Source organism: Amblyomma americanum, chromosome 7 (assembly GCF_052857255.1).
Source record: "Amblyomma americanum isolate KBUSLIRL-KWMA chromosome 7, ASM5285725v1, whole genome shotgun sequence".
Lineage (NCBI taxonomy): Eukaryota > Metazoa > Arthropoda > Arachnida > Ixodida > Ixodidae > Amblyomma > Amblyomma americanum.
In genome coordinates this window covers 138386205-138412845 of record NC_135503.1, presented here as the reverse complement: position 1 = coordinate 138412845, position 26641 = coordinate 138386205, and the positions used below count along the sequence as shown (strand labels likewise).

The following is a 26641-nucleotide window of genomic DNA, read 5'->3' as shown; positions in this document are numbered from 1 at the left end:
AGCGCGTTGTCTCTTGCTCGCTTCGTTCTGTCGTTGTTGCGTCTCTTTCGCGCTCTCCATAACGACTACAATATGCACGCTATTTAGCTAAACGTTGTTCCCGCTCTTCATCCGTTTCTTCCGCACGCCGCCGCTTCTTAGCTGCAGCACATCGTTGCAGCTTCACCTTATACACATCATCTGACATATCGTGGAGGATTCGCTGGGACGACTGTGACGAGCCGAGTTGGGGGGGCCGCTTTTCCACAGCTGGCATGACGTCACGTACAGCAAGCACCCGTCGCGGCAGCGGCGCGCAGCTGCAGCATGAAGGATTCGCTTTGACGATCGCGACGAGCCGAGTTGGGGCCCCGCTTTCTCACAGCTGGTATGACGTCACACATAGGTCACGCTAAAGGTCAATGGTGGATTCTCCGGGACGACAGCCAAGAGCGGAAACCTCAAGCAGTATGCTTTCGCAATAAAAGGCACAGTGGAACCTTGAATTCCCACTCTGCATTTATCGTATATCTTTTTAAAGAGAAGTAGGCCATCAGTGAAGTGCCACTTTTGTGGCAAGTGGCTGGGTGCAGCTAGACAGCAAGGGTTGAATGGAAAATAGATATAGCTCTGCATGGCATTTGTTTTGTCTGTTTTTCACTGAGTGTTAGACGTGTTGCAGTGCACCAAATGTTTTTTCAAACAAACTGCCAGCAGAAAATTGCTCGCAGTGTCTTAAGGCGAGGGCAGCTTTATTGATGAATGTGCAGCAGGCGTTTGGTTCTTCCAAGTTTTCTTTCCTTCTTGTTTAGCTCAATCAACTGAAGGCAAATGTTGTTATACACGGGTTCGCATTATTAATACCAGTGAGCTATATGTGCATATCCACATGCCTCTGCTCCTATGGAACAATAATTGCTACAAATAAAATACAATATAGGCCTGTCTCTAGGCAGATCAATAAATATACATTGAAATATTCGAAAATATATGCTAAATACGTAATTAAATACACACGGTACGGAATATATTTGCTCTAAACTGTACAGAATGGCAGGAGCAATTACCGAGTGGTACTGTTCACTGCTCACACGATCGATCAACTCATCTGTCCATGAACTTTCACTTGCTTGTGGAAGTAACCTGAGAGTTTTTTGCGGAAGCAGTCTAATGACTTCTCATTTGTCGCAAACTTTTTATGTGGTTTACAAAGCAGTCGTTAGTGTAATTGCTCTATGGTTGAACAGCGGACGATCCCCGAGTTCATACACATTTTATCCCAAGCAATCCTAGCCATGGTTTACCTGATACTTAACTCTGATGCTCATAGCTACAACTGCATTGAGGCTTTTTTTTTCTTTTTGATGGTTGTTTTCTCTTTGACTTTTTTTTTATGCTGTTTGAGTTTCTTCTCCGAAGGAGACAACTAACTCAGGTTCCATAGCTGAACATAACTGAATTTCTCTAACAAAGCTCCGTATTTGTCTCATCTTTTAAGCTATCCACACTTTCCATTTTCCTTGATATTGTCAAAATAGTTCTATTTTTAGCACTTGAATCTCTTTTGAATTAAGGCATATCCTTCTCTGCTGTGTATATGTAGACAGGTGTAAGAAAACAATTAAAAGCATTGTTATTATCTGGCCAAATATGACAGTTGTAGATATGTGTGTTGAAAGTTTTTGGTTTTATGTATCCAACACCGCAATTTCTCTCTAGGCACACATTACCTGTGCCAGTGCACACTGTAGTTGTATGGTGGTGTGAAAAGAAACTCTTATACTACTTAGTTGTGGGATAGAGCAAAGCCAGCCCTAAGGATGGAAAAAAATAAACAGAGGCAGGGCACTGCTCACAACTGCTTTTTTTATTTTATTTGTACTGATGTGTATATGCTGTGTGCAGTATGAAGGAGCAAGAAGAAAAGCATATGAAATTGAAATTGAATGAAAGGTATATGAAGAAACGTATGTGGTAAAGGTGTATTAAATTTCGGCTTGCAAAGATATGTCAAAACTTTTTATCGTGTAATGAACCCACCCCCCCAAATTGAAGTCAACTTTATCGAAAAACAAGTGGGTTCATTATGTGAGTAAATACGGTAGTTTCAAGTAGTTTGTAACACAGGAAAAACTGCTGCAGGAACGATGTTGCAGGGGATTTAATTATGAAAAAACATTTAATTGACACATGATATTTTCAAAGACATGCTCACTAACTTTTCATCTAAAGTTTACTAGGGAGATAAGCATTGCATTAAGGATAGTTGCCAGGCCAGTTGGTACATGATCTCACCAAAAAACAGCGCGCTTATTCAGGACAGAGAAAGAAGACGCGCACAAACAAACACAGCACTGTTTTTGTGCGGGTCTTCTTTCTATGTCCCGTGTAAGCACGCTGTTTTTCGGCGAGATAAGCATTGGTTTTCAACTAAGCAAGGAGTATGGGCAGTATGAAAGGTTACCTTTGGAACAGGTAACCAGGCAGGGGGCCTTCGGGAACAGAGGAGGTGGCATTTGCGAACAAGCACAGGGCAAAATACAAGCAATTGTTTTCTTGAGTGAAGCGTTCCTAGTTGCATTGTGCTCAGATGAAGCTTTCTCATCTCTTTGGCCACTTTGTGATATTACTGTGTCTTCTTTGCCCAGGAACAAAAAAAAAAGGCAGCCCGCAGCAAGATACGCTAGCACGAAATGGAAGTAAATATTTCAGTAGTGGACTGCATACATGAAAAAATTGAACTCATCACACCAGCTTTCATTTACTCAATCCAGTCAGGGTTACTCTTTCTTTTCCTTGCTAACAGCATGTGGATCGAGTCATTTGACCTGGTGTAGTTATGAAATGCACTCTAACCAGACCTTAAGGGTGGGACGGCAACCCATTTCTCTGGGAGTGGATTTGTCTCTATATCAAAGATGGCCGCATTCTATGTAAACAGGATCTGTTAAGCTCGTGGAGAATCCAAACTCTGTTTGCAAGGATGCGCCTTGGCTTTTCTGGTCACTTGCATAATAGTGTCAGTTTGTGTTTCAGGACGGTGCACGGCCTGTGCTACAGCAGCCCCAAAAAATGGCCTCCACTCATCAGCGTGGTGGCCGAAAGGGTGGACGACGGCTCCCTGGAGCTCTCCATCTGGCGCATGAACACGGCCGTCCAGTGCGTCTCCTTCTCCAAGTGGGCCCTCCTGTCCTTGCCCCAGCTGCCCGTGCTCCAAGGTGACTGTATACTCCTTCTCCCATCCTATGGGGCACTGCATGTCGAGTGAACTGCTTTAATGTGACATTAATAGAGCTGACTTTTGGAGAAAAGGCCGTGCGCATTGTCACACTGATTCGGGATCGGTCGAGAGGGTCGTGCACACTTTGAGCTGTGGAATGAAAATGGTTAAAACTCAAGTTAAATTACGAACATGAGGTCATAGCATGACCGAAATGTCATAATGACATGTAAGGATGTAAAGCAAGTTAATTATGCTGAAGAGAAACTTGGGGTAATAATCGATTCCATGACCCTTGGGTTGCGAGTCAAGACATGATACCCCAATGCCGCTGGGGTATGTTGGTTCGACTTTTCATTCATTCATTCATTTCAATGAAAGTACACATACACGCAAATGATGAGCCTGCAGCCGAAGCTAGTACAGGCCCATTTTGCAGACATATTCAGCAGTGAAAACGTGCCTGAAGAACGGGAGCAAAACTGTCAGGATAAAGCATATTAACAAAGTATAGGAAAACACATTAAAAAAATCACTAAAGAAAATGAAAGGGCGCATATAGATACATAAATCTTTGAGTTATGCAACTCGAAAAAACGGACTGCAAGATTGTAATGCTGAATCAGGAAAAACAAACCAACATGTTAGAACAGCCAAAAAATTTAAGCGTATTATCTTTTACACAATTTTATTATGAATATTTATGAATCAATTTTTCCAAAGTAGAATCTTTTTATAGAAAATATAAAGTTATTGGCCATTTTAATTTCAAGAGGACCTTATTCTATATTTTTGTACCAATATACAGTACGAGGCGTTGATCATAAAAAATTTTAGTGACAGATTAATTGAAGTTTAAATTGCTAGCATTTCTTGTGTTTCTAGTGGGTATAACAAACTGTGTAAAAGAAAGGGGATGAGCGTTAGGAGTGATGGCATTTACAACAAGACACACTTTCGTTTCTCACACAAGAGTAAAAGGCAGTATCTAGAGTTCTGAGAATAATGAAGGTGTCAATTGTGCCTGCATTAAAAGGTCATTATGCATGCAGCTATCTTCTGCCGATGAATGATGAGATCTAAGCATCGTTTTAAAAGTGAATGCCCATGGCTAACTGCAGAAAATAAATGAGAATGTATTATCAGGAAGTACACCAGTTTTGAAACAGTCGTACTAAAGTATGTTCGCAACGGGGTTAAAGGGAGACCTTGTATGTTTTGTGGTGTATCACATGGTCTAGTATGCCTACTGATGTATGGTAATGGGTGTGGGTAATTAGAATGGGGACTAATTAGGAATAATGTTGCAGATAACCATTAACGCTGTCGCGTCATACCTTTAAGGCAGTGCTTAAGTGTCTTACTAATTTTTAAATCGGCTGGCAAACATTATTGCGTCCATTCTGCACTACCAGTCTCTGCAAGCAAGGTAACCAGTGTCGTGTGCAAGCTCAGAATGAAACAAGAGACGATAAAGCAGCGCATCACCTGCCACCGGCAACAAGAGACAGAAACAGAGATAACGTCTCTCGGAGGCACACGTGATATCGCATGTAGCAGACGCACACTGCACTACGCTGCGTGTATTTTTTGTCTGCTGTCAGCGCACGGCCTGAGCAAGGGCTCTTTCTCCTGCTCAGTGATGCAAGACGCGAGGTGTGTGTCACAGCTGAGTGGCGGCTCTGTTTGACAAGCACTCCGTCTTGAGTGCCCATTGTTTGAGCTTGGTGCGTCTTGCCGCATGCCGCCATTGAGCCTGGCTGACTGCTCGCAGCTCGCATTCCGCATTCAGCCAGCTTGCTGTGTGCACACGCTTTTTCTCCTTTAATCGACCTATTCCGAGATGTAAACGAACCTTCAGTGTCTTTTCTTTTTCTTTTTTCATGTGCATTTCCAGAGAAGGAAAGTGGACAGAACTGAGCTCAGTTGTGCTCAGGTTGTTTACTGAAATAATTCTGGGGACGTTTGTGTCAAGTTATTGGTTAGTGTTAGTTGATTTTTTCACCATACTAGTTAAAATGTTTTCTTTAAAGTTAAACTTAAAAAAGGCAGTGTTCTTGATATTACGCAGTGTTGCACATAAAGAAGGATATACAAGTGCAAAGCATTTGCAACAAGTGACAGGAATACACTAAACCAAATCAACTAGTGATACTTGTTTTCCTCATCATCATGATCATCATCAGCCTGACTACGCACTGTGCAGGGCAAAGGCCTCTCCCATGACTCTCCAATTAACCCTGTCCTTTGCCAGCTGCGCCCACCCTATGCCTGCGAACTTCTTAATCTCACCCGCCCACCTAACCTTCTGCCACCCCCTGCTACGCTTGCCTTCTATTGGAATCCATTCCGTTACCCTTAAGGGCCAATGGTTATCTTGCCTTCGCATTGCATGCACTGCCCAAACCCATTTCTTCCTCTTGATTTCGACTAGGTTGTCATAAACCCACGTTTGTTCCCTCACCCACTCTGCCTGCTTCCGGTCTTGTTCTCCTACCTGGGCCTGGGATTTAACACTAGGTATCTGCATTTTTTTCCCCAACACTTTTACACATTTACATGATCACAGCCATGGTCTGTATGAACAAGAGGAATTTTTAACTTTCCCTAGACGTAAATTGTTGCCATACTTTATGCTTTTGTTTGCGAATTAAAAAAATGTGTGCAGCTTATTAGTCTATAATTCTTTTTTTTGAGCTACAAATTTTTGCACTTTTTTTTGCACTTTTTTTTTCATTCCCAATTGTGATATTTTGAGTGGGCGTTGTGTGCAGGGTAACAAATAACTTGGCTTGTGTTCAACCCCGGCATGTTATTATGCAGGGTGTCTTTGGCACCCTGAGCGAGATGTCTTCTGCCTGGTGTTCAAGGACTCAGCACGCATCTACGTGGTCAACGAGGACAGCTCTGAGCTGCAGGAAGTCAAGACCATCACCCCGTTTGCTGGGTCAGTGCCACTTGCAGTTGGATGTCAGTGTAACATTGAGTGTTCTTGCAATTACTTGCAGTAGAAGTTAAAGTTTGGTCAAATTATGCGGTATGGGAATTAAGGGCAGCCTTTTTAAAAAATACGCTTGATGCTGATTGGACCAAATTGGCTGTTTGAATAAACTGCATGTTTAAATGAATATGAATTAATGAGATTTCACTGTAAATTAAGCGAATTTCACGGGAATAAAAATGGTAAGGGGGAAAGAAAACACTAAATAAACCTCTCAGGGAAACAACAGAACTTTATGAAAAGAAAAATTGCAGCTTTCTTTAAAACTTTTTTAAGTTCTGACAGTCCATTTATTTCTCACTTTAGTCATACTCAGCATCTGCAGCTGCAGCGTAAGTGCATTCCAAAGGTACCATTCACTGCTGTGATTGTTATCCTTCTTTTTTTTTTTGTCTGCAAAGCATGCTTGATGTCTCTTGCAATGTTTTATAATATGTGGCAGATACTATGTAGAGGAGAATGTGGCAGAATTGTCAAGAAGATACAATTAACTAATTTCTTGCTGCAGTTCTGAGGCGCAAGTCTGTTGCTCAGGTGAGTCGGGAATCCAGGATAAGAGACATATTATCTCAGCCAATATGACACCCAAAAGAATGATGACCTGCAGCCTGTGCTGTATAGTGTAACTACCTATGTATCTTGCATCTTTGTGCAATCATAGTTACTTTTTCACTTTGGCTTTTTCACTGCAATTACTGCTGAGAGAGCGCTTAATGAGCTATAAAGATAGGCAGAGGTTTTCTTCTACTGCAGTTGGCCTCAGAAGAGCCTGTATGCTCCAGGTGTGAACGTCAATGAAAATTTGTTCGTGGTTTTTTTAAATTGGGCTTTTGTTTTGCAAGTTGCAGTCAACTGACAGCAGCTCTTAATCAGTGGCAGCTTCTCATGCTTTGAACTTCTATTTACCCAATGAAGTCAGCAATTACAATAGAATGGGGACCGAAGGCGGTCTGAAATCAAGCAACGATTACAGCACAGTAGCACAACCTCCTTTGTTTCCAGATCCTCTCTGAGAGTTTCTTGTCGAAGCTCTTAAATGTTGCAGAGTGTCAACAAATGCAGAAGTGAAGCCTGTACAGTGCACTGGGCTCACTACTGCCCCCAAGAAATAGTCAGTGAAATAAAGCGTGAGGGCCAGCAAAATGAGGCACAGGGTAATGAAGGTAGGTTAGTAGAGATTTCACTAATGCTGTGCAGTCTCATTGAACCATGTGGCAGCTTATGGTGACGTCTAAGAAATCACTCAGTCTCAGTCTCTGCTTCATGTAAGTCATAGCTGCGCAGGATTTCCTAGCAAGCAGCTTTATATCCCTCGATTTGTTTAATTTTGCCTCCATGATTTTGCAGGTCGTCGTTGCCACCGAAATCACACCTTGTCTCTAAGCGATACTCTCAGGGTTCTTTGTTACATCCTTTAATGCCTGTGCAATTGCGCCTTCCTGGTATAGATGACACATGGCTGAAGAACTTTTCAAGGCTGCAGTTTTTGTGGTTGAAGTGACATTATTGTTGCAGGTCTCGGTTTGTGTGTGGAACCTGGAGCAAAAATGGCAAGAGGCTCATCTTGGCGACGGAGTCAACTCTCATGGTGAGCGTCCTAGGCCGGAATACTTCTCCTTCACCTTGCACATGACTCTGTACTTTGAACAAAAAGAATCCAAAGAATCCTTTAAATGTGCTTGCGGAAGCTGAACTGGTTGAACAAGTTGTCCTTGGGGGGACAAGTAGTTCTATGCCCTTTCGACAAGTGTCATGTCATTCATGATATATTTTGATACAACTACATTTTTATATGAGAGTCAGTTAACATTGGGAGCTCGGAGTTGTCTGTATGGCTTATGGTGCCAGACAGTCAGAGTGGAAGCTCTTGATGTGTTTTAACCTATATATTTGTATGCAGCTTTTCAATTACTTTAGATCTTTTACATGCAATCTAAACTTGTTGCAACACACTCAAGTTGCAGGGGCTTCTATTCATGTAGGTGTGTATATTGTGGAAGTAAATTTATGAGAAAAGCTATTCTCCTTGGTCTAAGCAAGATTGAAGGTGTCGTGATGTCTTGAGCGTAATAAATAATACCCAGAGACAAGCCATGCTACTATGAACAGCTCAGTAGATTGCCATATCTTTTATCTTTTTTTCTTTTCATGGGGTGTTTTTTTATCTTTCTTTTTGCAGTTTTACAGCATACCATGTTCCGACATCGAGCAAACAGAAATGGAAGTCATTCTTGGACTGGAAAGGCAAGTGCGAGGCGTTCATCCGGGCACTGATTCCTGAATTGGCATTCCCCCTACTGTGGCATGCAACTGAGCCATGGCTGCATTGTCTGCCTGACAGGAAACGCTCTGTGGTGTCATTGTTTAATGGTGTTCAGCGGCTGTTCTTAACCTGGCTTCCTCTCTCTCTGCCTGTCGTCCCCCTCTCGGAAAAATTAATTGAGATTAGACTGATGTGCACCTTTTGTCTTTTTGTTGGTAATCTATTATATCTGGTATAGTGGTCCTCTCTTATCCACCAGCTTATGCTTGAGCCTGGATCGTTCATTCATTCTTGCACTCGCTTGCTCATTTCTTCAAGAAATGTGGAGAAGGTCGAGCGAGAGATAACTTATTATGTAAGGCTTAAGCCTGTAGCAATCTCCAGTTATTGGGAACTGGTCATGGGTGTTTTTTCAGTGCTTGCTGTACTCCCCAAGTTGATAGAATCAAAATGCCTAAAGTTATGGATAAATAAGCGGGTTGGCATTGAAGAAAGGAAAAGCCAGGGAGCTGTTTCACTACTCTGTGAACACCTCATCCACACCGTGATGGAAGGGAGTGAAGGACAGAAGAGGGAAAGAGATGCTGTGGTGGAGAGCTTGGCATTAATTTCAACCATCTTTCTTAATTTCCTTAATGTGTGTGGACATTGAGCAGAACACAGATGTCCTCTGTGTTTCACCTTCGCTAAAAGGTGACTACTGTGGCTTCAAACCATAGCTCTTGAAGCAAAATACATGGGTAATGGCAAAGAGGACACAACAGCTGACTGAAAACTGAGTGCATTACATATATACCACTGTGGCAACGAACAAATAAAAGAACATGCGTACCTCTTCTATTTACTTGTCTGTAGTGCTGTATCTGTGGCATTCTGTTGTCAACTCACCCAGTAAATTGTTCTTCTTAGCATCGCGTGACAGACGATGTTATGAGGAGAGGGAAAGCACAGCGCAAATTACGTGATTGGGCGCACTAGCTCAGTCATGCTTATTGTTGTAATGATGAGGACAGGTGCCATGTGCATACCTGTGCAAGTTTCACCCAGCAGTTAACAGTGTACCCTCACTGAGCGTTAATGTGATAGACACACACAGTACACACAGTTCGATTAATGCCACGTGAAAACAATTTAACCAACCTGCCATCACTGCATCCATTCGCAGCTGGGGAGAAGAAAGCTCAAATGCTTTTTGTTGCGTCGAAATGTGGGTGACTCCCCTTATCTGAGAAGTGTAGACAATGATGTATGTCTTTGCATGATTAAATGCAGGGTGTGCTGTATTGAGGGGCTGGAAGGGGACCGCTTTGTGTGCACGGTGGAGCTCCCGCTCGACAGCATGGTGGTGCGGAGCCGCTCGGAGCGCTACCTCATGGACCAGTCCCGGGGGCCCCTCGAGACCCTGCTCAACATACACGCCGCCACCGAGGTGGGTGGAGAACGGGAAGGCCTTTTGAACGCGCAATTCACATATCTTATTGCCTGATCATGCACCAAATGAGCATATATGTGGCATGTATACTTGTGCCCTAAAAAGTCGTGCAAAACTCTAAAAGATAATGGTCATTTCCTTGCTGTTTTTCTTCTTATTTCTCACTTCAGTGCCATTCAAACTGTAAAGCTATATATCATCACAAGCATCGAGAGAGGGCTGCTTGCAGACTTGTGACAAAACTATAGAGTTTCCCTAGATCAACATGAGGGAAAGCGGCACCAAATTAAACCTGGATGTGACGAAGCTCCATCTAGGAAATTCCTCAATATTACGAAGTTCCTCTGTTCCCCAATGCCACCCCCATTGAAGGGCTTGTATTTGGGAACTCCATTTAACGAAAGCGTATATGTCATAGTACATGTCTTATTATATGTAATTTATGAATCATCTTTTGGTTTTGGTAATTTTGCTAGAGAGATTAAAATCACTATTTCATGAGTGAATCAGCATTTATGCTAGCATAGAAAACTAGCCAAACCATATATGAAATTCACAGCTTTTGGCCTTCATACGGTGGCTGAACAATTGCTGCACCAGCTCTTGTTAATTGTGAGCAATTGCAATATGAACCCTCTGAAATGATTTCACTGTTTGTGCATCAAGTTTTTGGTGGCAGGTTAACAATTGTGTATCTTTTCAACCTCCACAAAGCAATTAGAAATTATTTAACGCACGTCATGAGGCTGACCTGCGCCCTGCAGTAAAAAAGAATGATAGTGCCTTGCCATAACAGACAGAAGAGGTCGACCTTCGCATTTCATCATGGGTAGGTCTGCTTTTATTCTGAGGTAGGATACAATCATGATTGGCTGAGGCTTGTGTTTGGATCTTCAAGAGGTATTCCAGGTAAGGATCACTAGATGCCATGTAGTACTGAAAGCACTGATAAAGCATCAGAGTCTCAAGATAGTAGCACATATCAGTGACACAAAAAATAAAGGAAACAGATTGCAAAATAGCAGTATGCCAAGCAGGTCAGCTTTTCTGCTAGCAGCAGTTGTCTGCAGTGAAAAGAGTTCTGTGAGAGTACTGGGTGCTGTGAAACACGGCATTTCACATCTTGAGGCATTTGGCAATCATAATCCTGTGAATATCTCCATCTGGATAAGATTCGCAACTAAGTGTGTTGAGCACTGCTGAACATGCTCAGCTTTATCTGAGCCTTTATCTTATTACATTGTTAGAAATGTCCTGTGCTCTTGTAACACCTTTTCACTGTTGCAAGGAGGTGTGGCGTTCCGCATTTGCTGCTGCTGGTGTTTTTTAAGCCGGCTCAGAAATATACTGCTCTCTGATGCAGTTTCCCAACATTAGTTTTTATTGCCAGAAATATTTTATTCAAATCTGCTTTTTTTTTTCAAGGTTTCAGGGTTTGGTTGAAGAGTCTACAAAGGATGAACACAACTCCTTAGCAAGTTGTTTGTTTAATCCAGTTTTTCTTTCTTTCTCTCTTTTTTTGTTCACTTGTTTGTGCAGTATGCTGGCTTTAAGGTTAGCCTGTAAGCTTATTTCTTTCAAGGTGTCTTTAATTTTTTGTTTTGTTTGAGGTGGGTGCTCTTTTATATTTAATTGAATGTATTTGTTCTTTGCACCACAGCATTTGGATTCAACATGATGCATAATGATTTGTGGATGCAGACGATTAATGAGTAGGCCGACCACATGTGACAGCAGCACTTGGGGCTTTTACTTTTGTCATTTTCGAGCCCTTTGTGCTTTGCAGTCCGTTATTCAAACATAATTCTGAAAAAAAAAAACACTCTAAAACACAATATATCTTTTTTTATCATGCTCTCATGTTATTATTTTTCTCAACCAGTACACAAGACTCAGCTGCTCATTTGAATGAAAAACTCTAAGCTTAAGAACCATGAAAATTCATTTAAAGAAAGAACGCTGCACTTCCTCTTGATGAATTCAGTATTGCAAATTAATGTAGTAATTTCATGTCCAAAATTACAACTCGGGCAAAAAAAATGCGAAATGGACTTGTGTTTTATTAATTTAAAATTTCTTCATAAAAGTGCACCCATTGGCAATGAAAACATGCTAGCAGAGCTTAAAAGGACGCTAAGGACAAACCAGAGTGAACATGCATTGATAGATTACCACATCCTAAGACAGAGGGGCTCTTGTCCCTCTTTGGAGCTTCTATAAGCCAGAAAAGGTTGAAAAATGATATGCAGGTGGCACTATCACATGCTGATTTTGCAAATTAAGGTAAGACGCACCTTTCGGAGATTAAATTTTTTACGTTTTGCGCAATGAGATCAAATTTAGCATGCTTAATGAAAAGTCACTGAACGCTTAAATACAAAATTTCATTTAAATACCTTCAGTAGTTTTGACATTATATATTTTTATGTATACTTTACTGCTATACCAAACTTGCAGAAAGCCTGGCATGATGACAACACATGGTAGGAGTCTACAATTACTCTTAAGTTTTACCCAAAGGAATGTTTGATACTGTGACATTCTCCAAATATTTTTAGCACCGCGATGTTTTTCTACACAGAATATTATATCCATGCTTGCATAACGTGCTCATTATCTTCTTGAAAATTAGTGATGGAATAAAAAAAATGATAAAGTAATTAAAAATATAGGAATGTCACAGCATGAACAATTTATCAAGGAACACAATGCAACAAACAGCATAAAACTCCATGGAGCCATTGTTGTGCTAATCTTTCTGCAAGCAAGGCACTCAGGTCAAAACACACTTTTTATAAAACTGGCATTTTCAAGGAGATTTCAGCCAGTTTCTTGCTACCTATAGTCACAAAAAAAAAAAACATTTTTAAGGTCACTTCTAGACTGTATTCGAGGAAAATTCTTTGGGACGTGATTAAAAGCACCTTATGGGTATGAAATCTGATAATTTCAAAAATTCGATATTTTTTTAGATTTTTGTGATTTGGAAGCTGCGTTCCCCTTAATTGTGCTGCGTCGACACAGTTTTTTGGGCACAGATACGAGAGGTAGGCTATACTGCCATTCATTTCAAGTGAGTTATCACAGAGTCCTTTTTGGCATAGATTTCACAAGATTGAATTGAGTTGCGGGAAAATTGTCAAATGCAATTTTCTGAGCGATAAATCTGTCTTTTGCTACCAAACGTCAACTTACCCAGGAAGAGACATCAAATGAATTTTTACTAAGGACAGAAATTAGATGGACTTGATCTCAGTGTCCCTTTAAGACAGCTTCGTGTAAAAAATCTGGTGATCAGAAGTGCTGTTTATACTCATCCGGTGTTGTTTATTTCATCATGAGGTGAACAAAGTGCCAGTATTTAGGTCAAAAATGTTTCTTTGGTTAGTGGCTTTCACAAGCATCATAAGTTGACAGGGTTCATATGCAACAATGGGAACACTTAGCTACTCAGCTATTAGATTTTGCCTTGTCACTGTATTATGCAGACCTATGTGCTCATATTTATGTCATTGAAGGAACTGTTGCATGGCCACTCAAGATAGTCAAGCTCTGCAGACTACTTTGCTGTTTTGAAGGGGCTGTATTGTGAGCACTGTTCAAAGCCAAAAAGAAATCTCCCAAGCGTTGTATTTTCAGCCAGTTTCATTTTAAAAGAAAGGGAGGAAAGGGTAAACACTGCTATGCTGGCTCACTCTGGTGTGGCCATTTTGCCAACTTTCTTTGCAGGGTCCGCTGGAAGGCAGCTCACAACTGTTCTTGCTCCAGTGGAACCCGGACACCGACAAGCCAGAAGTCCGAAGCTGGGACGAGCTCTATGGCATCCTCTCGCCTGACCTCCTAGCTGTCGAGGTACCCTTGCCTTTGTAGTGTTGAGCATGGGGCCTCGGGCACCGGATGTTGCTGGCAGAGAATGAAACAGTAGATGGGGTAAAGACGAGTAACGTAATGTGGTGGCAGTCAGAATTATCCAACAGGCCAATTTGAAGCAAGTGACAAAAACACTTGATGTTTACTGGCGTGTACTCACGTAGGTCCCATACTTTTTCATGGGATCTTGACTGTCCATCATTCTGGTATCTGGTGATGCATTGCACTGTTACTGCTGCAGGCATGGAGCATGATAATCACCAATGCAGCGTGTGCAAGAAAAATTAAAAGAAATCTGTATGGTGCACCAGTGCACAGCTTAATCTTCAGTTCCCTTTCTTCAAACATGGCACTTTTGTTCTGCTTATTCCTTTTTTTCATAGGCTTTTTACGCTTTGAAGAGGCCCAACTGCTGAGTATGGTCATTATATAGGTACATTGAAGAAAGACCTCCATGCTTCTTTAAGAGTTTGTGCAATGAGTGGTAAAGCTTTCTGAATATTCTTAAGCATTTCTTTGATTTCTTTTTTTGATGGAAAAACTCTATTGTAGTTTTTGGTGTGAAGTCTTAACGGCTGAATGCTCACAGTGGTGTTTTGGAGGATATCTTAAAGAAGTAAAATACAGTCGTTCATTGTTAATGGGTACACTTTGGGTCCCGAACAAAAGCGTCTAAAAAGCGAGTCGTCCGTAATAACGAATCATGAATAAAAACAAATATTTTGAAAAATTGTTATGTGATTACAGACTCCTTCTAAGCACAGTGGCGGGAAGTGAATTGGAAATTGGGCAATCTTAGCAGTTCAGGCGCATTATTGTGGTCGCCATTATTTTGAAAATAAAATAAAACGGCTCGGGTTGAAGCACATTTGAAGTGCCTAGTGGTCCATGAGGCAGATGATAGTGCCTGTTGATGTGATGAAGTATCTCCTACCGTCACTGTTCACATCCCAAAAACTCTGTACTCATTCGGCTGACAACTGCTGAATGTGGTTTTCAACGGAGCATACAGAGAATTCTTTGTCGCAAACAGTCATCCAATGTGGAAAACAGTAAGGTGTGTTGACCTGGCACCTTACCACTGTAAAGCTTGAAACCATGCACACACAGAAAGGCAAACTACTACGGCATTTTCATATTTGTCTGCCTTTTGCTGGTGTTCTGCACTCAAATTATAAGGGGTGGAACATCTGGTAGAGGCATTCGGGATTTTGTTCTCATGGCTGCCCATATTAACGGGACAAAAATACATGGGGCCCAATGGGCTCCGTGCATTTTCACCGTGTCCATTTTCCGGACAGCGAGTTTCCATATTAACGAGGCGTAAATGAACCGAAAAAGTTTGGTCTCCAGGAAAACTGTCCATAATTCGAGTCGTCCATATTAACGGGGGTCGCATTAACATATCACGACTGTACTTGTCAATCAGTGCCTTTGTGTCTTCAGGTTGCCCCATGATTTGTTGCAAATAGGTTATTGTATGATTGGAGGTAGATCAGACCGTATGTATGAAGTCATTTTGCTGCTATTTGAAACTGGTGGATGGTTCCATGAAGCATGAAATGCTAGAATACATCACTCTCTGGCAAGCCAAGGTGACAGAAAAGCTAAAGGTCTTCCTATCGCAGAGGCGTCAGTGTCATGACTCCAAGTGATGTTTAACTTGCACTCAAAGATCAGCATGTCTGACAGTTGGATTGGAAAGGAAAGAGTGTCAGTGCACAAGCTCTATTAAAAGAGTAACACCAATGTAAGAATGCTGAAGCTGAGTTCTTGTGTGCTTTTATTTTGCCAGCCATTAGAATATTCTATGAGGGTAGAGTTCAGCACTTCAAAAGAATGTACAACACATTACAGTACCTGTGTGGCTCAGCAGTTGCAATTACTAATCAGGAAACGCCATCACTTGTAAATTCCATTATATGTTCCAATTATACGTCCCAGTGCTGGTGTCTCGGGTCCTCAGTACATGTGGTTTGTTAACAAATGCTGGGACCGGGACAAGAATCCTAGCCTGGTTGGCACTTTGTCAAGTGGCCAATTGTTATGTGCAGTCATCTGTGATCGAGCTTGACATCAGTGCTTTGTGCATTGCGGAGAAAGATGACTGCCACACATTTGAACACACATGAGCACACATTTGTAACCAGAATGTTTTCCTAAAGATTCCTGGGCCCAACACTAAGTTCCTCATACAAAGAAGGTTGCGGCATTGCTGCAACTGGTGCTGACTTGCTTCTATGGCTTTTTGATCACAAATGTTTGAACCGGTCATCGTGAACAGGTGAAAAAAAGGGCCCAAATTAAAAACATGGCAACATACAAAAATCGTGCTACGTTCTTGAACACAGGGGCCTTGTACGCGTCATGCACTCTGGTAACTCTTGCCCGCGTCTTGTCCTACTGTTTGAACATAACAAGCACCACTCTTTCCGCAGCCCTCGTCGAACCTCATTGTGGTCGGGAGCAACAGTTGCCACACCCTGTACGTGTATGGCATCGTTGACGAGCAGCTCGAGAAGCTCCACGACATTGTGAGTTGCTCGGCATTCGCTCTTCTCAACTTTTTGACAGGCCAGTGTTTGATGACAGGTGTTTACTAAGAGGGCTGCACAAAAAAGCCCTCTGCCTGTTCGTTGTGAGAAGTGCAGAAAAACTACGGCTTACCTCTGCTAAAGTCAGGTTCTGCTGTAGAGAGAGAGCATTCCATGTAAACCTGTGAAGCTTGAAGCTTTTTGAGTTGTAACACCGAGTAGTGGCACAAACGGCATTGATTGTGGATGCTTTTTCAGCAATGAGAGCACCTATGGGCACTGCATAGTCATCACAGGTACAGGTTAAGAAGGGACAAAAAGATACAGTGCCCACAAATGCTCCCCTTGGTATACTACCAACAATTAGCCTGAACACAGGCCATACTAAGTGAGCAGGATAGTTCAGGCCCTCTGACTCTAGTGGTAAGTGTTATCTGTGGCTTTGACTATGTGCACTTCAGGAGAAGAGTTTAGAAAAAAAATTTAAAGCAGTGAAAATAGTATGCACTGACAGCAAGAATATCCCTTTCAACCTGCATTTATCATTTCAGTTCAAAACAATTATTTTTTGGCCCATATGGCATATCTCAGCTTGAAGAATGCAAGTTCGTTAGTTTTCCAATAGAAAACACTAATTATTTGGTTTTACATGCGCATACAAAATTTCTTACAAACTCTCAAAGTAGTTGGGAACTGTAATAGGATAACACGAAGATTTATGAAATGAGCATTCTAGGGATCATGGAATCATTGTGTGTTTCAATGATGCATGCCAGAAAAAAATTAGTACTCGTGGCAGTATCTGTCAGCAAGAAAATGGCGTAAGACATGGTACCAAGTTTACTATTTTGTGAAATATCTTTTGCTGGCTGGCATTAAAAACCACTCTTTCTGCGAGGTGAAAGATGCTTAAATCGATTGAAATTAAGAACTAGTGCTAGATAGAGCGCACTCTGAGAAAAAGCAGAGAGTCTGCAATCTACACAGTTGTGTACGAAGCAACTTAAAGAGAGATCCAGCCAATCTATTTGTTGTTCTTGTCCAAAGGAGGAATAAGACTGCAGAACGTTTAAAACTCTGGTCCTGTGGTCGTGGGCCTCTTTTCAGCAACATTATCTGGACATGCACTAACCCCTAAAAATGGTAGAGTTGCCCTGCACTAAATTATTTAATGCCCAGATGCATCCTTTCTTCAACTTTTGTGAAACTCTCTTGACTATTGTCTTGATTGCAATATTTATTCTTATTTTACTGTTACTGTATTTCCTGCAGTGTAAGGTGAAAAACTGTGTCAGCATACTCTCACGAAACACAAGAAGGGCTACACAACGTGTAACAAACATCTACAAAAGTATACGGTAATGTCCAGAAGAAATCTACTTTCAGGTGTTCTGTAGACAATGAGGCAAAAAGAGATATTATATGCTTGCTAATGCTCCGCCAGAAAGATCTAGAAAACTTCTTCGTAAGAAATCGTTAAGAACATACTTAGACATTTTTATTTTTTGGAAATGGCTGCTTATATGAAGCCTATAGACTCAAGATCAGTGCGCTAATACTTTGAACCCTCTAAAATACACCAGTGGGATTTCATTATGTTTAGTGCTCATGCTTTTTTTAGAGCTGCAGATTTTGTTTGCTCAGATATGTGCAGTATAGCTCGAACTGCAAAGGGCAGGCAGCTGCCCTTTGCAGCATAATAAAACATGCAAATGAGGCAAGAAAACCCGCTTCCTCAGTCTCTGTCGTAGTTTCATCAGTTTCTGCGAGCGGTGTGTGTGGAGCTTGTAACCAGCATAGTCATAGAAATTGTCTCGCACTCTACTACGAAAGGTACGTCTGACGCGCACTCTATATTGATCTTATTACTCTTATTGTATATTGACTTTGAAGAAGGATGCTATTTTCAATGTTCGCTGCGTGGACATATCTGCTGCCCTAACGGCCATGTGCAATCATCCTATGTTAATTGGCGCTGAGTCATGCGCATGACTAGCTCAGTCGTCACTAATACCGAAATAAAAGATGCATAAACATTCGTATGATCGGACTTAGGCTCACTGCGGCGTTAGTTCACATCTATCGACTGTCTGTGTCCGGTACTTGGACATACATGCAAAGATACGTTCGGAACAAATTGCAATTCAAAACCTCACTAAAACGTTCCCGAGTAAACTTCTCATGAGAGAAATTTTTAAAACGTTGCATGGAAAACATATATTTACAGAACTTTTTAAAATGTTTGTGAATAAACCTCTTTTGTTAGTATGTTTTTAAAATGTTTGTGGATAAACCCCCATTGCTGAGATGTTTTTTAAACGTTTCAATCTAGATTTGGACGTTGCTAGATGTAGTTGTTTGAAGACGTTTTAAAGAAGTTATGTGTTTCGTGGGCTTTCAAACAATTGGACAGTGTCTGTTCATAAAACGTCATCAGGCAGTGTCTGTATATGATGAAATTTATCTGTTTCTATGGCCCAGAAACATGGCAAGTTTGCCTTGTTGGTACGTGTCCAACTAGGTCATTGCTGTGTCCCCACTGGTGCACACAGCATTTAATTGTTTGTTTTTTTTTCGCGGCATTTCTTGTTTTTTGATGTTTAATTTGAGCTAGTTGGTTCATTGAGGCAGGGCCTATGTTGTCATTCTACTTTTACGTGTTAATCTGAAAAAGCACATCCTTGCTGCTCTCTGAACGAGGAACCACGTACGGGCCGAACTGAACCGGTCTGCAGTTATGTGCGACACGAGCTAAGCCTAGCTGTGCATGCTTGCGCCCCCTGCTTGCTGCTGCAGAACCTTCCCAAGGAGGAGCGTCCCAAGGGGGTGACAATCCACAACCAGGAGGCGCTGCTGATGATGGCCAAGCTGCCCGAGGAAGAGCGGCAGGTGCTGTCGCTGCCGCGCTCTGAGTTTGTCGAGTACGAGGTGGTGCTGCAGAGCATCCCACTGTCGGCCCAGCCCCAGGGGGCATGCACACTGCAGAGCCTGCTGGGACAGGCCGCCGCCAAGTCATCCGCCTCGCTCGACAGCGCCGTCTCGGACCCCATCGGCAGGTGCGTCTCCACCTGTCACCATTCAACTGAGCAGTTGCTTACTTCATTTTATTTTTTCACTTATACTGCATACCACACAGGCTTCAGAGTAGGAGAATTATGTGAGTGCAGGTGTACAGGTGTGAGTTGTTGAAAGAGCACTCACAAATTTTTTAAGGAGTGTAAAACATACAGAAACCAAGTAAATATAGTAGTTTCAATATCAATGAGAACAAAAAATTCAGAATGAACTCACAAATAATCGCACAATATGCAGGTGCCAGTGAACATTTTCACACCACGGAAATCATGGAAATGCTTAATTTTTGGAAGTGTAGACCTGCAGCCATGAACTGAATAATGTGCTGTGCACTTCTGTGAGCGACCTGCACAGCGCACTTTTCAGTGACAGGATGTGCCCCCAGGCAGTGAGGAAATTGGGTAAGCTTTTTCCAGGGTTCTGTCACCTGAAGACTTCTGTGGACACCTGCACATAGTCTGACCCTAGGAGAAAATGTATTGCTGGTGTCCAGCTGTGACCAACTGTGCTGCTTTATGGTGGAATTTCCAGATTCCTGCTGATAACTAGAACCCTGCAGGTAGCAGAAGTGGCACTATGACATGTGCGATATGGAAAAGGAAGTTGCTAGGGAAAATTCGAGCTAGATAATATCAGAGCACTTTTGTGGCAGAAGGTTCGTTTTTGAAATTTCTGAAGGGCATTTCTTTGCATTTCTATGGACAAGCTGCATTAGTCACGGAGATATAAAAGGCCCGGCATTGGAGAGCTTGGGGTCACTGATAGTAAGTGAACAGGTCTGTGGGTGAGTAGGTCAAGTAAGTGAGCAGACTAGTGTGGAAGGGGTACAACTGGGCATTTGCTTATTCATTCACACCTCATCAGACTTGTGCACATAAAGAGGAGTGAGCTAAATTTCATGCCATATAGCAGCGTGCTGAAAACATGATGAGATGTTTCTGTGGAAAAGGCAACTGTGACTGAATGAGAAGTTTAGTCCAAGTGTTTTTGTTTTTTTTTCACAGTAGTGTATTATTTTTATACTCTGCAACTGCATGTGCAGCTTTGTTAGCCCTGCATTCTTTTTGTTCGCAGTACTGAGTTACAAAGTGCAAAAAGCAGAAAAAAAATTATGACTTTTATGAGTACAGTCGCCGACCGATTTTTCGGACTTGAAAGGACACAAAAAATAGTCCGAATAATCAAACAGTCCGAAAAATCCTTGCAGTACAAAAAAAAATCACTTTATTGAGAAGAAATTGGCTTAAAAATGTCACTGATTTTTTCTCTTGCTGACGGCAATTTGCGCCTGTATTTGCGCCAAAGTTGTACTTTCACTGTACACGCTAGACAGCAAGGTCACGGCGTTTAGTTGAATACTTCCCACGCTTCTTTGATGGACCCGGCGGCACCATGTTATCCACAACCCAAGTGTGCACCACACCGCTCGTCAAACACGCAACGACAAGGCACTTTTCGTTCAAAGCGGTGGAACCACCGGGTGCAATCACAAAACGGCAAATGGATGTAACTTCGTGAAGACTGAACGCCACTCGGTCGACACGGTCAGATTAACCCAAGTGACGAAACGGCGAATGGCGAACGTGTGAGACCAGCCGCGGTGGCTCAGCGGTTAGGGCGCCCGGGTTCGAACCCGACCGCGGCGGCCACATTTTGATGGAGGCAAAACACAAGGGCGCCCATGTGCTGTGCGATGTCAGCGCAGCTAGTTAAAGTTCCCCAGGTGGTCGAAATTATTCCGGAGCCCTTCACTACGGCACTTCCTTCTTCCTTTCTTCTCTCAGTCCCTTCTTTATCCCTTCTCTTAATGCACGGTTCAGGTGTCCGCCCAGATGTGAGACAGATACTGCGCAATTTCTTTTCCCCAGCAGCCAATTTTCAATTTTCAATCTATGAGACAAGCGATACTGTCCGCAACATCACTGGTGACAAAAGCAAGTTGACAATGATGACAATCCGACTGCCACCTCGAAGTCTCAAAGATCAGAGGGACCTCTACTGGCAAAAATGAGGTACAGAAATTATGTCCAGCCAGTACAACTGCAGAATAAATCCACCTCAATCCAAGATGACGCCTTTTGCACCAGCGAAAAGTCGATAAAATGGCAGATTTTGGCCCGCAGGCGACTGAAATTAGTCTGAAAAATCGAACTTTCAGACTTTTGAAGTCTGAAATATCCGTGGCGAATATGTATGTGCTTCTATAGGGTGACTGACGGTGCCTCATTGAGGTCCTAAATATCCTACAAGTCCGAATTATTGGATTCCGAATTACCCTTTGGCTACTGTATTGTGACGAGCTTACTGTGCAGGTGCCATTTGTGAAAGCATTGCACTTCCATTTTTGGCACAGTGTTGTTAACATTTAGGACAAAAGCCTTATATGGCTCATCAGCAATGAAATACACCATTGTCATTGTTGATCGCAAAAGTGGTCATGAAAATTTATTGTGATGTCACAATGATCCCAGAGATCGGAAGTGACGTCATGGGACGGGAAGTGACATCAGCTAAACCAGGAGTGAGAGCCAGAAGTGACATGATGGCTTGGTCAAAGTGGTGCTTTATATTTACTCACATATTGTGTGGTCTTTCCTAAAGCCCTTCACCCTTTGACTGAAAGGCCTTTACCGAAAATGTCTTTGAAACATTAGTACTAGTTACTAATTAGTACTAACTAGTAAACAGATATAGTTAACTAGTAGCCCACAGTGACACCTAATAGTGCTTTTGCATTCATAGCACGTAAGTACAGTCTTAAGTACCCTCCGTAACTTTTTTTACCTTGGAAGCATATCCAACATATGCTTCTGCATTGTAAGGAGCATATTGAAAAGGTTACTTGTAGTTCAGAACGGAGTTGAGTCACTTGGAGTTGAAATTCAGAATCAGGTGACAGACAGATGTTGAGTGTGATCAGCATGGAGTTGCATGCAGTTTTGCAAGAATTTTTTTTAGAGAAACTGGATTTGTTCACAGGTGTGCGGCCGAACATAATGCAATTGCCGAGATGCTGAACAGAAGCCCTTTCTTTGGTGTGAATGGTTCTTGTGTTCAGGCTTGCTAGCCAGCAGGAAGCCAGAAAGAAGCAACGGGCCCTACTATCCTACTATTTGACATTTCTCTAGTGTTATGAAAGCAGAAAATGAAGCTCTCTTCCACGATCATCAAGTCTTATAGCACTATTCACTGCAAATTAAGGGAACAGTTTACTGCAAGCTGAACCAGGGTAAACTGTGCAGGCCAACAGGCAGAGGGTTGAGGCTACTGGTGTGCAGGCAGTTTAAGCAAAGATCATTTTGTTATGTGCTACTGAGTTTGAGGCACATGAGCTTCTGGCTGATTGCAGCCAGCCCATCAATGAGTGGTTTCCGCTCATTTCTCTTGGTGCTCATTTCTCTGAGAGTGTGCAAGAATTCGTATCTGCTATCCAGAAAACTGGTTGAAAACAAATGCACATGGGTGATGCAGGTGCAGTCGCTTCCACGAGGTGCCAGATGCGCATGAAAAGTGGCAGGTGCGTGCTTGACAGCTGCCACCATTTGTCACCTGCACCTGTCACCGACACAAACTGTGCTTGCGCACTAGAACCTCACGATTTGTTTTCAACCAGTGGAGCTCAGGAGAGGAGGATAGGTGCATGCGTGTGGAGCAGCTGTGCGAAAATGGCGGCTTCAGGCAGTACATCCCAAATAAACATTTTTTTGTCTGCACTGGAAGGAAGGTACAGTAGGCCCCTTTCTCTTGGATGCAGGTGAGCTGCACATACACTTGGTACACATCAGAGTTTTCTACAACACCTTCCCTCAAAGCACAGTTTTAATAAATATAATGTGCTCTGTTGTTTTTTGTTCTGTTTTGCTCCTTCATGCTACGAATTTCTCATTTTCGGCTCCTGCTTTTGTCGTTCTTATCCTGCCTTCTTTCCACCAACACTGCAAGTATGAAACAAACTACATTGATAGTTCCACAATGCAAAGGAAACCTGCTGCTGGGACACTAAAGGCATGAGGAATTCTCCTTGCGACATGCAAATGAGCATTCATTTTTTTTAACCAGTTACTGACATACTATTTCCCACAGCAATAGTTGTGGGAAAGTTTTCACAGATCATTTTCCCACAGCTTATTGCCCTTTGGTTTATTTAGTTTGTTTTAACATTGAGGTGGCAAATCTAGAAAATTCTCATGATTTCTTATGATGTTCAATAGATGTGGTCTCTTATATGAAAGCAATGACTTTTACTTGGTCATTGTTCTTTTGATTCACTTTATGCTTTGACCATCGCCACAAGAGTATTCTCACCTCCTGTTCTTCATGTTTAATAAGCAGGCTGTAGAGAGAGAGCATGTTGGGTGTTAACAATTCATTCGCTTGGTTGGCAATTTCTGCAGGTGCGACTTTATTCATTAGGAGGCTATACATCGCAGCAGAACACAGGACAGAGGGATGTGACGGCCTCTGTCCTGTGTTCTGCTGCGGTGCATTGCCTCCTGGTGTCTCGCCAACTGGCCTACACATCTACCCTCCTAACTTTATTCACCTCACTCATTTTGTCAAGAGTAGATAGTTCCTTACTTACTCCCTGTGTGGCCTGGGCTTTCAGCAGTTGCCGTATATGAGTTGCAGTGGTCATAAGTTTTAGTTATGTTGTTCTACCTGTAGATTTGAGGTGCCCCTTACTTCGTGCTGATTGTCAGACATTTCGTTGACCTTCCAAATTTTAACAGGCTTTATTATTTCTTTGCTTCAAAAGGACATTTGGCATCTCTTTTTTACACAAATTCTATTGAAGTACTAACGTTATGTAGTCAATAAGAGCTGGGTTACACATAGGGGTTGGACATTTCAGTAACTGATAAAAGTCCGCTGGATTCAGTTATTAAAATTCAGTTTTAACTGGAAAAGGTAAGTGTTCTTGGCATGCAAAGCATATATATATATATATAGCTGCTGTTGAATGCGCGTTACACTCAGTCAAAGCTGAAATTAAGTAAGCAGGAAGCCAAGGGCACGGTGTGACGATGGTGTTGTTGGATAAGCAGCGCAGTTGTGCGATTTGACGTATTGCTCCGCTAGCTTACATCCCTCTGATGACCGGGAACCATGACCTCCTCGTTGCCTGCTATCTAAGCACTATTTGTTAACTATGTATCATCTCCTGCTGACACTGACACGAAACTGTGCATGGGCGTCACGAAAAAGTATGTACTGGCTACTGCGACAATTGGGCGATATTACCAACGCTGTCATCAACACGCAGACCACGTGGTGCCCCGCCCTCACACTCAGCCCAGCGTGACAGCACAACATTAACATATCAACCTAGTTCTTAGAAGTAAACTTGCAACTTGTGTTTTCGTCTGCTGTCCGAGTTGCTCTTTTAATGATGATAGCAATTTCTCCTACAAACACATCTCCAAGTATACTGCCACTTGCATGCTAATTACTGGTCAGTAAATTGTCCATGATGGCAAAGAACACCAATATAGACTTCAATTGACTTTTTGCCACACAGGATTGGTGAATTAAATCACCGAAAAAGGTCAGTATTTCATTCGTTGAAAATAATATTCACCGAAAAAAATGAAACTTGTGTTCTGTAATTAGAACCGAAAAAGTCCACCTAATTAAAAAGAATGAAAATTCCAACACCTATATATACATGGCTTGTATCCGCAACATCTGCAGCAGCAGAAACGCATGATGCATAGAATCTTTGAAGTAAAGTCAGGGACAAAAGTCTCCAGACCGTACGTCCCATAAATGATGCCGATAGCTCTATTATTAGCTGCCAGCTGGAGACCACGCTTGTGGAGGTGAAAGAACAGGATTTTGACTTTCACCTCCACAAGTGTGGTTTCCAGCCGGGGGCTAAAAATAGAGCTGTAAGCTTCGTATATGGGGCATATGGCCCAGAGACCTTTGTCCCCAACTGTACATCTCTCCTTGGGTTGACCACATTGAAAAGAATAGAGGGCTTTAAAAACAGAAAAAAATGTAGTCACTCCCCTCCATGCGGCTGCCCCCTTTGCAAATACAGAGACTTGTATATTAAATATTGGTCCCAGAAAAGAAAGTAGAAGGTTGCTCAAACCAAATAAGAGTGTGCATCAATGTTGTTTTCTGGTTTCAGTTTTTGTCGCAATTTCTTGTGAGACTGAAATGAAAGCTGGGGAAGAGAAATGATTAGTAAGTTCTCTTAGGCCTCTTTATTTGTAAGAACAGTTTAGACCGATGATTACTGATGGTTTGCTGTCAGCATTGCCACATGCCTGTGTGTGATGAAGCTGGAGAGTGGGGGAACATGAAAACATCGCAGAGTTGCATCCACAGTGTAAAAACATGCGTTACCGGAGAAGCCCACCTGCAGATTAACTTTTTTTCACATTTACATGTAAAAAGGCAGACACAGAGCTGTCACAACAGAACAGTGTGGCCAGTAGTGGCCGAGTCTTGAGTGCGATGGCCGCACCGCCACCTTGTTTCATTGCAGACGGAGGGATTCCTACAGACGGGACAATCTGGCGGCCGAAAGGTACCGAGGCATTCACACCTCACACCTTTCTTCTGAATTTTGCTCATTCAAATTTGATGAGGGAACAGCTCGTAAGTGGGCTTTCGTTTTTGAGTTTGGCTGCAGTTATGCAGTGTTTGGGTGATCATTTACTGTTCCTGTCTGGAAGGGTCAAGGCAAAGGCTTTTTTGAGAGTTTTGTTTTGTTGCATGATCTACTGCATGATGGTGCCGATAGTTTGTGTTCGTTGGCTTGTTTGCACCTGGTTTTGCTCATTTCGTTCTAGCCTTCAAGTTTGGTTCCTGTTTTGCATGGTTGCACCAGTGGCCTCCGTTTGGTGTCTGGCTTCATATGAAATTTTTCTGGTTCTTTGATTTTACCGACCTGTTTGCTCCTTCCATCACAGAAAGGGCTTCAGACTCCAAATGCACAGATCCGATCCCCAAATTTGTGGTCTGCAGCTTAATTGTTCAACAAAAACTTATTTTAGTTGTTTTGCACGTGTGAAAAAAAGTGCGTGACAATTTTGTGGGCTGTTGCTAGCACGATTCATGTGCAACCATGTGGATAGTTAGTTATTTTTCTCACAACTTTCAAATCAGTACAGGAACAAGCACTGGTTCATGTGCATTGACAGTAATATGTAGCACTAATAGGCTCAGGACCTATATTAAACCCGTCTAGCATGGAAGCATCATCTATGAAATTATTCTTTTCATCTCCAAGAAAATGATGGAGTATCTCGGGCTA

The 26641-nt window shown here is 42.2% G+C and overlaps 1 protein-coding gene across 4 annotated transcripts in view; it reads left to right on the top strand.

Annotated features, from left to right (window-relative positions):
* The window catches only part of LOC144096613 (WD repeat and coiled-coil-containing protein-like), a 45054-nt gene that overhangs the window by 6983 nt on the left and 11430 nt on the right, over nt 1–26641 (top strand). For 2 of the 4 annotated variants that reach the window (XM_077629427.1, XM_077629426.1), the window contains exons 3-11: nt 3016–3197; nt 6023–6146; nt 7716–7788; nt 8380–8444; nt 9736–9892; nt 13625–13747; nt 16204–16299; nt 19096–19355; nt 25871–25912. In XM_077629427.1, the coding sequence (XP_077485553.1) occupies nt 3016–3197; nt 6023–6146; nt 7716–7788; nt 8380–8444; nt 9736–9892; nt 13625–13747; nt 16204–16299; nt 19096–19355; nt 25871–25912 (1122 nt within the window). The remainder of the gene's footprint in view (nt 1–3015; nt 3198–6022; nt 6147–7715; nt 7789–8379; nt 8445–9735; nt 9893–13624; nt 13748–16203; nt 16300–19095; nt 19356–25870; nt 25913–26641) is intronic. The other 2 variants (XM_077629429.1, XM_077629428.1) reach the window with 1 other exon arrangement.